Consider the following 15,973-nt stretch of genomic DNA (forward strand, 5'->3'; position numbering starts at 1 on the left):
GCCTGCGGAGAACTGGCCCAGCGAATGAGTCTGCTTTCTCATTTGGCCTGAGTTTGGGTTGCATTTCACTGTTCTGACCAGCAGGGGTCACCAGCGTGTGGCGTTTGGAATGCTTCGAAACAGTGAAACATTGGGCTGGTGACTGGAGAACTCACCATATGATTACATAACTTTGTTCATTATGTGCTCATGATGAGTCTGACAAACACTATATAAACAAACTCATTGTCATCAGAAGAGTATGGGAGGTCCAGAGTCTCTGTGATGCTTGTCTTTGGGTTCTTGCTGCTCTGCAGCATTAAAACAAAGGGGGAAAAGGCTAACTGTAGTATTATAGGGCAACCAGAGTACCCCCTGCTGTCCAAATATGGAGAGATAATCATCGGAGGAGCTTTTTCAATTCACAGCAAAATAAATGTGGAAATGCCATCATTTACAGAAAAACCTCATCGTCTATTGTGCACAAGGTTTGCAACTTCTCTGCTTCTATTTTATTAATTTAACAGTGTAAATAATATATGTCCTATGGAATTGATTTTATTTTGTGAAATAAGACATTAGTTAATATTTACAATAAGACAATCTTCCAACCTTACTGCACATATTTTTTTTTATATTTTTGTGAAATCTCTCTCTCTTTCTCTCTCTCTAAACAAATTAGCCTTAATTTGAGAGAATTTCGCTTTGCTCAGACCATGATCTTTGCCATTGAGGAAATTAACAGCAATCAGATGTTGCTCCCAAACATTTCGTTTGGATACCAAATATTTGACAGCTGTGGTTCCACATTAGCCTCTATGAGGTCATCAATGGCTCTGATAAATGGCCAGGAGTTGACAGCAGAACACACCTGCGCTGGAAAAACAGCAGTTAAAGCTATTATTGGAGAATCTGAGTCTTCCTCAACCATTGTACTGTCCAGAGCAACAGGGCCCTTCAAGATTCCTGTGGTGAAATAAATATATATAATTTGTCCTATTGTAAGTTACATGCGGATAAAAATAAATATAGAATTCCTTTTATCTATTCTGTTTGACAGATTAGCCATTTTGCTACCTGTGCCTGCCTGAGCAACAGAAAGCAGTTTCCTTCTTTCTTCAGGACTATTCCCAGTGATTACTACCAGAGCAGAGCACTGGCTCAGCTAGTCAAACACTTCGGCTGGACATGGGTTGGAGCCGTGAGAAGTGATAATGACTATGGAAACAATGGCATGGCAAACTTTGTAGAGATAGCCGAGAGAGAAGGAGTATGCATCGAGTATTCAGAGGCCATATCGAGGACAAATTCCAAAGAGAAGACCGCTAAGGTCGTTGAAGTAATAAAAAAGGGCACTGCTAAAGTTCTTGTGGCATTTCTGGCACAGGGTGAAATGGATGTGTTACTGGAGGAAATTATCAGGCAAAATGTAACTGGGCTACAGTGGGTAGGCAGTGAATCCTGGATAACAGCGAGATACTTGGCAACTGAAAGAGTTTCAAAAGTTCTTGGTGGAGCAGTTGGCTTTACAATTAGCAAGTCAAAAATCCCAGGGCTAAAAGAATTTCTGCTTAAAGTTAATCCATCTCAGAACCCTTCAAATGCTCTTCTGAGGGAATTTTGGGAGATGACATTTGGATGCCGTCTCTCTTCGACAATCAGTTCTAAATTTGAGTATGAAAAGTTTTGTGATGGTTCTGAAAATCTGAGTAACGTGAGTAATGCTTTCACAGATGTATCTGAGCTACGGATTTCAAATAATGTATATAAGGCAGTCTATGCTGTAGCTTATGCACTTCAGAACACAATTGCTTGCAAAACCTCAAACAGTTCATACAGTGAAAACATAACATGTGGAAATAAGGATTTAATGGTTTCCAGCCAAGTAAGTAAATCTTGGAAATATGTAATTTTATGTTTTTATTTATTTATTTATTTATTTATCTATTTATTATTAACACATTTTGGTTTTAAAAATGTTAACAGGTACTGCATTCCCTTCAAAATGTAAATTTCACAATGGCTTCTGGTCAGACAGTATACTTTGACCAAAATGGAGACCCTATGGCAAGATATGAGCTAATAAACTGGCAGAAAAATGGAGCAGGGCAAACAAATTTTATCACTGTAGGACACTATGATGCCTCACTACCCAGTGAACAGCAGTTTGTCATGAATTCTATCAATATAATTTGGGAAGGAGACAGTTACACGGTATGTACAAAATAACATTAGGATGTTGAGTGCCTGATATATGTCAGTTAAATAAGAAAAGAAAAAAAACCTCAAAATAAGTGCAACAAAGTAAGAATGTGTAAACATGGCAGAAACCGAGCTCAGTGTGCAGTGAGAGATGCCCGCCAGGTTTCAGACAAGCTGTGATCAAAAGGAGACCAGTATGCTGCTTTGAATGTTTGCGGTGCCCTTCTGGAGAAATCAGCAACACTACTGGTGAGATGACTATCAGTTTGATAGAAAGTGACAAACACATTATAATGTGCAAATAAATGAAAGACACATAAATAAATGGATGTACCTATTCCCACAATGTCATACCAGATTATGCTGAATGTATGAGGGAAAAAACATAATAATGCTATGCTCTATTGTCTTTTTAGGTTCTGCTGAATGTGTCAAATGTCCTTTAGAGTACTGGTCAAACGAAAACCACAGTATGTGTGTTCTTAAGAAGGTGGAGTTCCTTTCATTCGAGGAAAACATGGGAATACTGTTGACTGCATTCTCATTAACCGGGGTGTCTTTAACAATTGCAGTAGCACTGGTGTTTTACAACTTCATAGACACCCCTCTTGTGAAGGCCAGCAATGCAGAGCTGAGCTTCCTGCTTCTCTTCTCATTGTCTCTGTGTTTTCTTTGTTCACTTACTTTTATTGGTCGGCCTACTGAGTGGTCCTGTATGTTGCGTCACACAGCATTCGGGATTACTTTTGCCCTTTGTATGTCTTGTATTCTGGCAAGGACCATAGCAGTAGTAATGGCTTTTAAGGCCACAGTGCCTGGATCAAGTGTCCCTCAGTGTTCACTGCCCTTACAAAGAATTAGCGTTTTCTGTTGTACTCTTTTTCAGGTAATAATATGTACCCTGTGGCTGGTATTAGCCCCTCCAATGCCATTTAAAAATATTACTCATTCATTAGATAAAATAATAGTAGAATGTGATCTAGGCTCAGCTATAGGTTTCTGGGCTGTACTGGTTTATATTGGGTTGCTCTCTGTCCTATGTTTCATTTTGGCTTTTCTGGCTCGAAAGCTGCCAGATAACTTCAATGAAGCCAAATTCATCACATTCAGTATACTTATTTTTTGTGCTGTTTGGATCACATTTATCCCAGCCTATGTCAGTTCTCCTGGAAAATTCACTGTAGCTGTGGAGATATTTGCCATCTTAGCTTCTAGTTTTGGTTTGTTATTCTGTATATTTACACCAAAGTGCTACATTATCTTACTCAAGCCAGACCAAAACACAAGGAAACATATCATGGGCAAAACCCATAATAAATCACAATAAACGTATTATCCACTTTCAAAGCAATTTACTCTAAGAACTATGTAATTTAACTTTAAATACAAGTGTAATATTGTATCACTTTATTTTGATAGTCCACTTTAGACATTCTACTAACTATAAGTAACTGCCAGTCATTAGAGTATTAGTAGACTGCCTGTTTAATATCTGCTAACCCTTTATTTTGATGGTTCCCCAACTAACATTCTACTGACTTTGCAAGTACATGTCAACTTATTCCACTGACCCTAACAGTCTACTAAAACCCTTATGAGGAGTTAACATTTAGTTGCAAATCAACAAGAGTTAGTTGGCATGTACTTTCAAAGTAAAAAAAGAAAGAAAGAAGGATTCACTCAAATATGTAACTAAATTAATGAAATTTGAAGCACACACACACACACACACACACACACACACACACACACACACACACACACACACACACACATATAAGTCAAATAAAAAATGAAAAATATATAAATACACTAAAAACACTGAATTCCCACTTTATAATGAATAACTTGTATATATATAATGTATAACACTTGTTATTTCTAAAATATAGGTCTGAAAATACTGCACTTGGGGAACTATTTTTCTGATTTAAATATTGTCACAGTTCTGTCACCCTTTTCTGGGTTTTCTCTTGGTTTAGTGACAGAGCTGTGACAATCCCGGTTTGTCATGTGTTTGTGTTAGTCTGGTCTGTTGTGAGCACATCATGGCTGTCATGTTATTTCCTTGTGCCATGTGCTCTCCTGTCTATTGTCTAGCCCCTCCCATCTTGTTATCTGATTATTGGTTAATTTGTCCCACCTGTCTTTCTCGTTACCCTCCTTTGTTTGTTCCCCTATTTAGCCTCCCTGTGTTTGTAGTCCTGTGCTGGTTCGTTTGTCCAAGTTACCTGTTCCTGGTGTTTCCTTCCCGCTTGCTATCTGAGTTTTTGAGTTTTGTACCTTGTCTGCCAGTTACTAATAAATTTCCTCTGCATTTGAACCCTCGTCTCACGTTCAACTATTCCGTGACAGAACGAACCAGCCAAAATATGTGGATACAGCAGAGCGAGATTTTTTTTCTCTGGGAAAGGATAAAGGATCTTCAATTTCTTTGTTTGACTACTTCGCTAGGTGCGCTCAAAGGACTGAGGAGACCATGGCAGACGGCGGTCAGCTGAGAGGAGGTAAGCCCAGGACTGCGACTGGCAACTCTTCTAAAGCTCCTATTCACCCACAACGCTTTGAGGGAACCCGCTTGGCCAGATTCTCTGGGATTCGGGGAGGTCGTAGAGGGGGACATGGTCGTCAGGAACCCCAACGTCATTCCAGAGTCCAATCGCTCTTCAGCCAGGTGCATGTGGTCCCGTCCAGCGCAGAGCCTTCACCGCTGGTCCCGTCCAGCGCAGAGCCTTCACCGCTGGTCCCTGTTTCGGTGGTCCCAGTTCTGGTGGTCCCGAAACGGAGGAGGAGAAGGAAGACTCCCTCCGTGACTGTTCCGGTGGTCCCAGTTCCGGTGGTCCCGAAACGGAGGAGAAGGAAGACTCCCTCCGTGACTGTTCCGGTGGTCCCGAGTCTGGTGGTCCCTGTTCCGGTGGTCCCAGTTCCGGTGGTCTCGAGTCCGGTGGTCCGGAGATGGAGGAGGAGGAGAAGCCCCTCCACAACGACTTGTCCGGTGGCTCCTAACCCAGAGACCATCCCGGAGGTGACTGCCATCCCTGACGCGCCGCCTAGGTGACTTGCTCTGCTCGCGCCGCCCAGGCGACTTGCTCTGCCCGCTCCGCCCAGGCGTCCTGCTATGCCCGCGCCGTCCAGGCGTCCTGCTCTGCCGGCCCCGCCCGAGCTGCTCGCCCTGTCTGCCGAGCCTGTGTCTCCGGACAAGATGGCCGCCGCCGAGCCAGTGTCTGTTCCTGTGCCTGAGCCGATGTCTGAGCCGGTGTCTGTTCCTGTGCCTGAGCCGGTGTCTGTTCCTGTGCCTGAGCCGGTGTCTGTTCCTGTGCCTGAGCCGGTGTCTGTTCCTGTGCCTGAGCCGGTGTCTGTTCCTGTGTCTGTGCCTGAGACTGTCTGTTCCTGTTCCTGAGCCGGTGTCTGTTCCTGAGCCTGAGCCGGTGTCTGTTCCTGAGCCTGAGCCGGTGTCTGTTCCTGAGCCTGAGCCGGTGTCTGAGCCGATGTCTGAGCCGATGTCTGAGCCGGTGTCTGTTCCTGTGCCTGAGCCGGTGTCTGTTCCTGAGTTGGTGTCTATTCCTGTGCCTGAGCCGGTGTCTGTTCCTGTGCCTGAGCCGGTGTCTGTTCCTGTGTCTGTGCCTGAGACTGTGTCTGTTCCTGAGCCGGTGTCTGTTCCTGTGCCTGAGCTGGTGTCTGTTCCTGTGTCTGTGCCTGAGCCGGTGTCTGTGCCTGAGCCGGTGTCTGTGCCTGAGCCGGTGTCTGTGCCTGAGCCTGAGCCGGTGTCTGTTCCTGAGCCTGAGCCGGTGTCTGTTCCTGAGCCGATGTCTGAGCCGGTGTCTGTTCCTGAGCCGGTGTCTGTGCCTGAGCCGATGTCTGAGCCGGTGTCTGTTCCTGTGCCTGAGCCGGTGTCTGTGCCTGAGCCTGTGTCTGTGCCTGAGCCGGTGTCTGTGCCTGAGTCGGTGCCTGTGCCTGTGCCTGTGCCTGAGTCGGTGCCTGTGCCTGTGCCTGAGTCGGTGCCTGTGCCTGTGCCTGAGTCGGTGCCTGTGCCTGTGCCTGAGTCGGTGCCTGTGCCTGTGCCTGAGTCGGTGCCTGAGCCGATGTCTGAGCCGGTGCCTGAGCCGATGTCTGAGCCGGTGTCTGTTCCTGTGCCTGAGCCGGTGTCTGTTCCTGTGCCTGAGCCGGTGTCTGTGCTTGAGCCGGTGTCTGTGCCTGAGCCGGTGTCTGTGCCTGAGCCGGTGTCTGTGCCTGTGCCTGAGCCGGTGCCTGTGCCTGTGCCTGAGTCGGTGCCTGTGCCTGTGCCTGAGTCGGTGCCTGTGCCTGTGCCTGAGTCGGTGCCTGAGTCGGTGCCTGTGCCTGTGCCTGAGTCGGTGCCTGTGCCTGAGTCGGTGCCTGTGCCTGAGTCGGTGCCTGTGCCTGAGTCGGTGCCTGTGCCTGTGCCTGAGTCGGTTCCTGTGCCTGTGCCTGAGTCGGTTCCTGTGCCTGTGCCTGAGTCGGTGCCTGTGCCTGTGCCTGAGTCGGTGCCTGTGCCTGTGCCTGAGTCGGTGCCTGTGCCTGTGCCTGTGCCTGAGTCGGTGCCTGTGCCTGTGCCTGAGTCGGTGCCTGTGCCGGTGCCTGAGTCGGTGCCTGTGCCTGTGCCTGAGTCGGTTCCTGTGCCTGTGCCTGAGTCGGTTCCTGTGCCTGTGCCTGAGTCGGTTCCTGAGTCGGTTCCTGTGCCTGTGCCTGAGTCGGTTCCTGTGCCTGTGCCTGAGTCGGTTCCTGTGCCTGTGCCTGAGTCGGTTCCTGTGCCTGTGCCTGAGTCGGTTCCTGTGCCTGTGCCTGTGCCTGAGTCGGTTCCTGTGCCTGTGCCTGAGTCGGTTCCTGTGCCTGTGCCTGAGTCGGTTCCTGTGCCTGTGCCTGAGTCGGTGCCTGAGTCGGTGCCTGTGCCTGTGCCTGAGTCGGTGCCTGTGCCTGAGTCGGTGCCTGTGCCTGTGCCTGAGTCTGTGCCTGTGCCTGTGCCTGAGTCTGTGCCTGTGCCTGAGTCGGTTCCTGTGCCTGTGCCTGAGTCGGTGCCTGTGCCTGAGTCGGTGCCTGTGCCTGTGCCTGTGCCTGTGCCTGTGCCTGAGTCGGTGCCTGTGCCTGTGCCTGTGCCTGAGTCGGTGCCTGTGCCTGTGCCTGTGCCTGAGTCGGTGCCTGTGCCTGTGCCTGAGTCGGTGCCTGTGCCTGTGCCTGAGTCGGTGCCTGTGCCGGTGCCTGAGTCGGTGCCTGAGTCGGTGCCTGTGCCTGTGCCTGAGTCGGTTCCTGTGCCTGTGCCTGAGTCGGTTCCTGTTCCTGTGCCTGAGTCGGTTCCTGTGCCTGTGCCTGAGTCGGTTCCTGTGCCTGTGCCTGAGTCGGTTCCTGTGCCTGTGCCTGAGTCGGTTCCTGTGCCTGTGCCTGAGTCGGTGCCTGTGCCTGAGTCGGTGCCTGAGTCGGTGCCTGTGCCTGTGCCTGAGTCGGTGCCTGTGCCTGTGCCTGAGTCGGTGCCTGTGCCTGTGCCTGTGCCTGAGTCGGTGCCTGTGCCTGAGTCGGTGCCTGTGCCTGAGTCGGTTCCTGTGCCTGAGTCGGCTCCTGTGCCTGAGTCGGTTCCTGTGCCTGTGCCGGCCCGCTCCGGTCACCTGCACAGCCGGATCCGCCCTGGCCACCCGATGGACTGTCTGAGCCACCCTGGTCTTCAGCCAGGAGTCCTGAGTTTTTGAGTTTTGTACCTTGTCTGCCCGTGACTAATAAATTTCCTCTGCATTTGAACCCTCGTCTCACGTTCAACTATTCCGTGACAAATATATAGTTCAAAACTCCAGCTTATGTGTTTGTATCTGATTATTTCCAAAATATTTTATGCAAGAGTTGAAAACATCTTGAAAAAAAAAAAAAGTATTTTCCACAAATTTTGTATGCATGCAAATTGTATAATATCCAAGGTAAACATTTCTAGTAATTGTGCAGTTAATTCTCATATTGTATTTTCAGAAAATCTTGGAATATTTATCCTCTCCCCAAATTTGTCAGTAATAAAACACAATAATAAATAATTTAATGAGAAGGCTTATATTGACCTATTAAGATTTTGTTTACATCTACCTTGTAAATATGTTTTTTGCTATTTTATTAAAAAGTTTTCACATGTAAATAAACAACAATTACAATTTTAACAATATTTCAAGTGTAATCGTTCTTTGTAAAAAGCATACATTTTATCATACGTATTTCAAAGTTAAGGATTCATTAGTTTGAATATACATTGGAACAAACACTATAATAACATCTTAGTTGATAACTCAATATACCTACTTTATTCTTAACTAAACATCCCATGCTATAGGCTATATTTAACATATGAGCATACATTGGCAAACAAAAGCTTATTTGATGTGGCCAGGGCCGGCCCGCGGCATAGGCGGAATAGGCAAATGCTAGGGGCGCCACTCATCCATAGGGGCGCCAGAATGAGTGAACGAGTGAATTTTTATTTTTTTACATTTTTTTTTATTTTTTATAATATTATTTTAAAACCATTAATTCGAAATACTACCAAATAAAGCAAAAAAAGTCCGGCTCATCAATCTTCCCCCGCCCAGCGAGTGCTTGAAGTGCGTCAGAAACAGAGCGCGCGCGGTCAGTTGTTGGTAATTTGTTGTGTAGCGTGCGCGACGCCGCATCCAACATAGACAGCATTGCTTTTGTTAACACACAGCTCGTAGAAACGGGCCTGGCAGCTCGCGCCAGTTCTAGACACGGTGAAAGTTTCCTGATTGTGACGGATGGCCGAATTTACATGACACATTATAAATGAGCATAGTCTGCGAGAGATACAGTGCCAAAAAGAAGAGAAGAGGATAAAAGGGGATAAAGACAGAGGTAAAGTGATGTAGTGAATGAACAATTTATCTCATTGCATAGGAGTAAGATACTATAATTTCATGGCAGTTATTTTTTACCTTAAACTTAATGTTAGCAGTTGTTCTGAGTTCTCCAGAGTCCCCAGACTGTGTGATTTTGTAACAATCATGTCAGTTTTAAGACGCATTTTTTATTATCACTTTTTTTATTAATGTTTTACTCTACAGTTGTGCAGTTTTGGGGGGATACAGTACATGCCAAAAGTTTGGAAACATTACTATTTTTAATGTTTTTGAAAGAAGTTTCTTCTGCTCATCAAGCCTGCATTTATTTGATCAAAAATACAGAAAAAATAATATATATTGTGATATATTATTACAATTTAAAATAATTGGTTTTCAATTCATTATACTTTAAATTATCATTTATTTCTGTGATGCAAAGCTGAATTTTCAGCATCATTACTCCAGTCTTCAGTGTCACATGTGACATCCAGTCTATCACATGATCCTTTAGAAATCATTCTAATATTCTGATTTATTATGTGTTGGAAAGTGGAAACAGTTCTGCTGCCTAATATATTTGATGAATAAAATGTTAAAAAGAACTGCATTTATTAAAAATAAAAAATATATATTTTCTAATTATATAAATCATCTTTACGATCACTTTTTATCAATTTAACACATCCTTGCTGAATAAAAGTATTGATTTATTTCAAAAAGAGAAAGAACAAAATTACTGACCCCAAATTACTGACCAGTAGAGTATATTGTTGTTACAAAAGATTTCTATTTTTAAAACATTTTCTTCTTCTTTTTTTTTTTTACTTTTTATTCATCAAAGTATCCTAAAAAAGTATCACAGGTTATGAAAAAATATTAAGCAGCAGAACTGTTTCCAACTTTGATAATGAATCATCATATTATAATGATTTCTAAAGGATCATGTGATAGACTGGAATAATAATCCTGAAAATTCAGCTTTGCATCACAGAAATAAATGATAATTTAAAGTATAATAAATTGAAAAACAATTATTTTAAATTGTAATAATATATCACAATATTAAAAAAAATTATCTGTATTTTTTATCAAATAAATGCAGGCTTGATGAGAAGAAGAAATTTCTTTCAAAAACATTAAAAATAGTAATGTTTCCAAACTTTTGGCCTGTACTGTAATATGGCATTTTTAAAATTTATTTACCAAAATTAGTAATGATATTTATTTACAGGTTTATTCAAAATAGCAAAGTTCACATTAAATCTGTATTGTAAAACGTGCTATAAAAAATAATGGGGACTTGACTTGAATGCTAGATGTAATGCTCTTGGTATTTGTGTTTAGGCTGTAATATGTGTGTGTGTGTGTGTGTGTGTGTGTGTGTGTGAGTCAGTGAGTGTATATAGGCTATATATATATATATATATATATATATATATATATGCTAAATAATCATGAACATAATGACGGGGTGAAATGGGCTGTAAGTAGGGCAGCAAATTGGTCAGGGCCGGCCCTGGATGTGGCAGTAGTCTGTATGTGTATAGTCTGTATAGTCTGTGTACAGTAAAAACTTTATAAACTAGTTTAGATAAACTTTATTTATCTAAACTAGTCAACAAAATCTTGTCTAAACATTCCTATTTCGTCTGTAACATAATTTTTATGATATATTAATGTAGGGCATGTAATGTTAATTTGCAGTTTAATACGTTGCTTATACAAAGACATTTTATTTCAACATTTCAGTCGATTTTAACTCATCTCAGTGTAGCAATATAGTTTGGGAAAAGCTAAACTAGTAGATGTGTTCATTTTCATGTAAAAATAGCATGTTTACTAATGTAAGTGCCTGTAGTAAACAACAGCGCGCATTCTGTGCCATTCATTCACACATAGACACACTATTCAAATTTAAACAGTCTTTTTGCGGTTTACACAATATCGTGATTAGAACAAAGCCCTTAAGAATAAAGAACTTACTATTCACAATCCTCAGCTGGATCCGTTGGTCCTCGAATTACTCCTGTCTGACTTGCTGCTGAGTAGTTTGACGCTGTGTGCTCCGTACAGCTTTCTGTTTTGAATCTTTATTCACTATCATACCTTGTTGTTTATATTGCTAAATATAACTTACTCATCACCACACATTACCTTACATCGCTAGCTTCTGTCTAAATCATTATCACTAGCACAACACGCTAGTAATTCGCTAGCCTGTTAACGTGCCATCCGTGCCTGTCGTCTTTATTTATTTATTATTTCGCTTGTGCGAACCTGTTGTCTTTTTTTTTTTTTTTGCCTTTTACGAGTCCATCAAACAACTGTGGTGAGTATTATCAGTCAACAAACACGGTGAGTCATGTCATCTTCTCCTCTTATTGTCACTTGCACTTCGTGTCACATGTATAGCATAGCCTTTTCTGTCAGCACTAAAGGATTCACATGCGATAAATGCAGGGAGATATTCAGGCTGACGGAGAAGATTTCAGAACTACGCATCCAAACTTTAATTGAGGATAGTAAGAGTGCAAGGGCTTTAGATACTGCTTTGGATACAACTAGCTTAGTGAACTCTGTACATTCGGTTCTGGCTGTAGAGCCCATGCAGCAGGGCAACTGGGTGACCGTGAGACGTTGTAGTCGAGGGACAAAACACTGCTCTTCCGTTCCGATTACCATAACAAATAGATTCTCTCCACTCATTGAAACACCCACTGTTAATCCTGTTGAATGTGCCCTAGTTATTGGCGATTCTATTACACAGAACGTGAAAAAAGAGACACCAGCCACCATAGTCACATGTTTGCCAAGAGCCAGAGTGCCTGACGTCAAAGCAAATTTAAAAGTGCTGGCTAATGCTAATCGTGAATTCTCTAAGATTATTATTCACGTCGGCACTAATGATGTTCGACTTCGACAGTCGGAGATCACTAAAATGAATGTTAACCCTCTGGGGTCGACAATCACGCCGGCGTGATCTGCTCACTTTTTTTCTTATCAGTGCAAAAAAGACTCAAAATACTCTGTTGATTTTGATCTTACATTCCAGTGTTATACATCATTCGATCCTGTTAAGTGTCTATTTTTTTGTGTATACTCACAATAAAAACAAAGTGTTGTGCTTTTTGCCAAATAAAGAAAAATAAAAATGATGCGAGTTCTGCCTTCTCTCTGTCAGTGAAGTCCATTCTGAAACGTGTCCGAAAATGAACTGTAACTCAGCGAATTCTCAGTCAAACAGGCATACAGACACACAGGCATGAAGCTTGAATTCTCTTCTTTTAAATGAAATTTATATAAAAGACAAATATTCTCAGTTTATGTAATCTGTATGAAAAGAGAGAGATGTCAGTCGTTCTCATCTCAGCTCATTAAGTTTTAATGTGACCCCGCCCACGGAGAGCGCGCACTATTCAAACGCAAATGATCTGAGGCAATCCATACAAACCTGTGAACGCCCATATCAGCTGGATAAAACACACCGCGAGTTTAATCAGACTGCACTTTATGTCGTCTTGCTTCGCTGTGAAGAATAATCCTAAGGAATAATTTAGTTTCACATCAAGGAGCAACGGATCCAGCTATTCAGAGGACTGTAGTAAGTTTTTTATTCTTAAGTGCTTTGTTCTAATCGCCATATGCAATAGTGTCGGTAAATGCAAAAAGACTGTTTGAATATGAACTGTGTGTGTGTGAATGAATGAACAGCACAGATGTTTACTTTAGCTGTAAACAACAGCGCGCGCACTTACATTAGTAAACATGTTATTTTTACATGAACACATCTACTAATTTAGCTTTTACAAAACTATATTGCTATACTGAGATGAGTAAAAATCGACTGAAATATGTTTAAATAAAATGTCTTTATATAAGCAACGTATTAAACTGCAAATTAACATGTATATGCAAATATATCATAAAAACGATATGTTATAGATGAAATATTAATGTTTAGACAAGATTTCGTTGAGTTTTGGATAGATTATAAAGTTTTTACTGTAAAAAGACTACTGTCACATCAAATAAGCTTTTCTGCTCATATGTTAAATATATAGTATGTGTTGTTTTGTTAAAAATAAAGTAGGTATATTGAATTATCAACTAAGATGGTATTATAGTGTTTGTTCCAATATTCAAACTAATGAATCCTTAACTTTGAAATACGTATGATAAAATCAATGTATACTTTTTAAAAAGAAAGATTACACTTGAAATATTGTTAAAATTGTAATTGTTGTTGATTTATATGTGAAAACTGTTTAATAAAATAGCAAAACATATATTCACAAGGTAGATGTAAGTAACATACAATATAAACCTTCTCATTAAATTATTTATTATAGTTTTTTATTAGTGACACATTTGGGGAGAGGATATATTCCAAAACTTTCTGAAAATACAGAATGAGAATTAACTGCATAGTTACTAGAAATGTTTACCTTGGATATTATGCAATTTGCATGCATTCAAAATAAGTCCTCACACTCTTTACTTGTGGTACTCTCAGTGATACATCTGAATGAAAGGCTCATTATGCGGGTCATTGTCTTCTCAGGTGTGAATCACGCCCCCATGCGTATTTGCCTTTCCAAACAAAATGTGTCTTACAAAGTTTAAATCAATGTATTGTTTTATGTGAATGATTAGGCAGGATGAATTTCACATCATTTTGAAGCAAAAACTCTAGGCGACCACACCCATTATTCAAAAATCTTGCATACACATATTTAGTAGTATGTGTTTTTTGGCCTAATTTCAGAAACTTAAATTTTTAGTTTTTTCAATAACCATGCATAAACATTATTCTCTCAAAAATACAAACATGTACATACATGTTGCTCACATATTATGGTAGCCCTGTTTGTGCTAAATAGAGTGTAATTACACCTTTGCCATTAATATGTTTCTAAGCAACTGAAAAAAGCACAAATGTCAGGGCATGTCAAAACATCTCAAGGACCCCAAAAACACCTTAGACCCCAGAGGGTTAAAGAGGTGTGTGAACTTGCAAGTACAATGTCAGGCACTGTAATTTGCTCTGGCCCCTTCCTGTTCGCAGGAGTGATGAGATACTTAGTAGATTGTCCTCACTCAATGGCTGGTTGTCTAAGTGGTGTCCGCAAAATAATATAGAATTCATAGACAATTGGAAAAGTTTTTGGGGCAGACCTGACCTGTTGAAAAGAGATGGTATTCATCCCTCCTGGGATGGTTCTGCTCTTCTCTCTAGTAATATGGCACATTGTCTTAGAGCTCAAGCATGAATTGGGGCTCAGTTCAGGAAGCAGACAGACTGGCTAAACCGACCTTCTACTAGCTGTCTCGCGTCACCAAGGTCAGATAAATCCCATCACATAGAGCCTCTTTCACCTAGATATCATCATATAGAGACTGTGTCTGTTCCCCGAATTAGGACATACAAAAAACTTCCAAACCCATCTAAGGGTAAAAATGTAATTGATGTTCAACAAATAAAAAACAGATATAATACAAATGAGCAAATTATAAAGCTTGGGTTGCTGAATATTAGATCCCTTACTTCAAAAGCACTTATTGTTAATGATATGATTACAGACTATAATCTAGATGTGCTGTGTTTGACAGAAACCTGGCTAAAACCAAACAATTACATTACTTTAAATGAGTCCACCCCACAAGATTACTGTTATAAACATGAACCTTGTCTGAAAGGCAAAGGGGGAGGTGTTGCTGTAATTTATAATAATATTTTTAGAATTACTAAGAAGTCTAGTTTCAAATATAATTCTTTTGAAGTGTTGGTGCTTAATATAGCAATATATAGTGTAAATGATAAATCACGTTTGAGATTTGTGCTGGCTACTGTATACAGGCCACCAGGACACCATACAGACTTTATCAAATAATTTGCTGACTTTCTATCAGAGTTAGTATTGGCTGCAGATAAAGTCATAATTGTTGGTGATTTTAACCCTCTGGGGTCTAAGGTGTTTTTGGGGTCCTTGAGATTTTCTGACATGCCCTGACATTTGTGCTTTTTTCAGTTGCTTATAAACATATTAATGGCAAAGGTGTAATTACACTCTATTTAGCACAAACAGGGCTACCATAATATGTGAGCAACATGTATGTACATGTTTGTATTTTTGAGAGAATAATGTTTATGCATGGTTATTGAAAAAAACTAAAAACTAAAGTTTCTGAAATAAGGCCACAAAACACATACTAAATATGTGTCAATAAGACTTTTGACTAATGGATGTTGTCGCCTAGAGTTTTTTCTTCAAAATGATGTGAAAATCATCCTCCCTAATCATTCACATAAAACAATACATTGATTTAAATTTTGCAAAACACTTTCTGTTTGGAAAGGCAATATGCGAGTGAGCGTCAACGATCCAACACCATCATGCATATTTAGTGGTTCGCACCTGAGGAGACATTGGGGCCCGCATACTTAATGAGCCATTCATTCAAGTGTGTCACTGAGCCACAAGAAAGAATGCAAGAGCAATATGTATGTATATATATATATATATATTCTACCAAATTGGTTCACAGTTGGAAGCATCTCTTTTTTTTTTCTTTTTTTTCACAAATTGTGCTTGCAAATTGTATAATATCCAAGGAAAACATGTCTAGTAATTGTGCAGTTAATTCTCATATTTTCAGTTTTGGAATATGTATCCTCTCCCCATATTTGTCACTAATAAAACACAATAAAAATTATTTAAAGAAAAGGCTTATATTTACCTTTTAATAGTTTGTTTACATCTACCTTGTAAATATATTTTTTTATTAAAAAGGTTACAATTACAACAATAATTCAAGTGTAATCTTTCTTTGTAAAAACTAAAGTATACATTTTATCATACATATTTCAAAGTTAAGGATTTGATTGATTATTTGATTACTTTATTTTTGACAAAACATACTATATTTAACATATGAGCAAAAGTTGGCAA

The 15,973-nt window shown here is 40.9% G+C and overlaps 1 protein-coding gene across 1 annotated transcript; it reads left to right on the plus strand.

The window, feature by feature from the left end:
- Nucleotides 1–264: 264 nt before the first annotated feature.
- On the plus strand, nucleotides 265–3,508 carry LOC311290439 (extracellular calcium-sensing receptor-like; the record flags this gene model as incomplete). The annotated part of the gene is made up of 6 exons (XM_084408914.1): nucleotides 265–467; nucleotides 662–950; nucleotides 1,040–1,864; nucleotides 1,966–2,193; nucleotides 2,307–2,430; nucleotides 2,598–3,508. The coding sequence occupies 6 exons, from the start codon at nucleotides 265–267 to the stop codon at nucleotides 3,506–3,508; spliced, it is 2,580 nt and encodes an 859-aa protein (XP_084265040.1).
- Between the last annotated feature and the right edge of the window lie 12,465 nt (nucleotides 3,509–15,973).

Source organism: Rutilus rutilus, assembly GCF_951802725.1.
Source record: "Rutilus rutilus genome assembly, chromosome: 5".
Classification (NCBI taxonomy): domain Eukaryota; kingdom Metazoa; phylum Chordata; class Actinopteri; order Cypriniformes; family Leuciscidae; genus Rutilus; species Rutilus rutilus.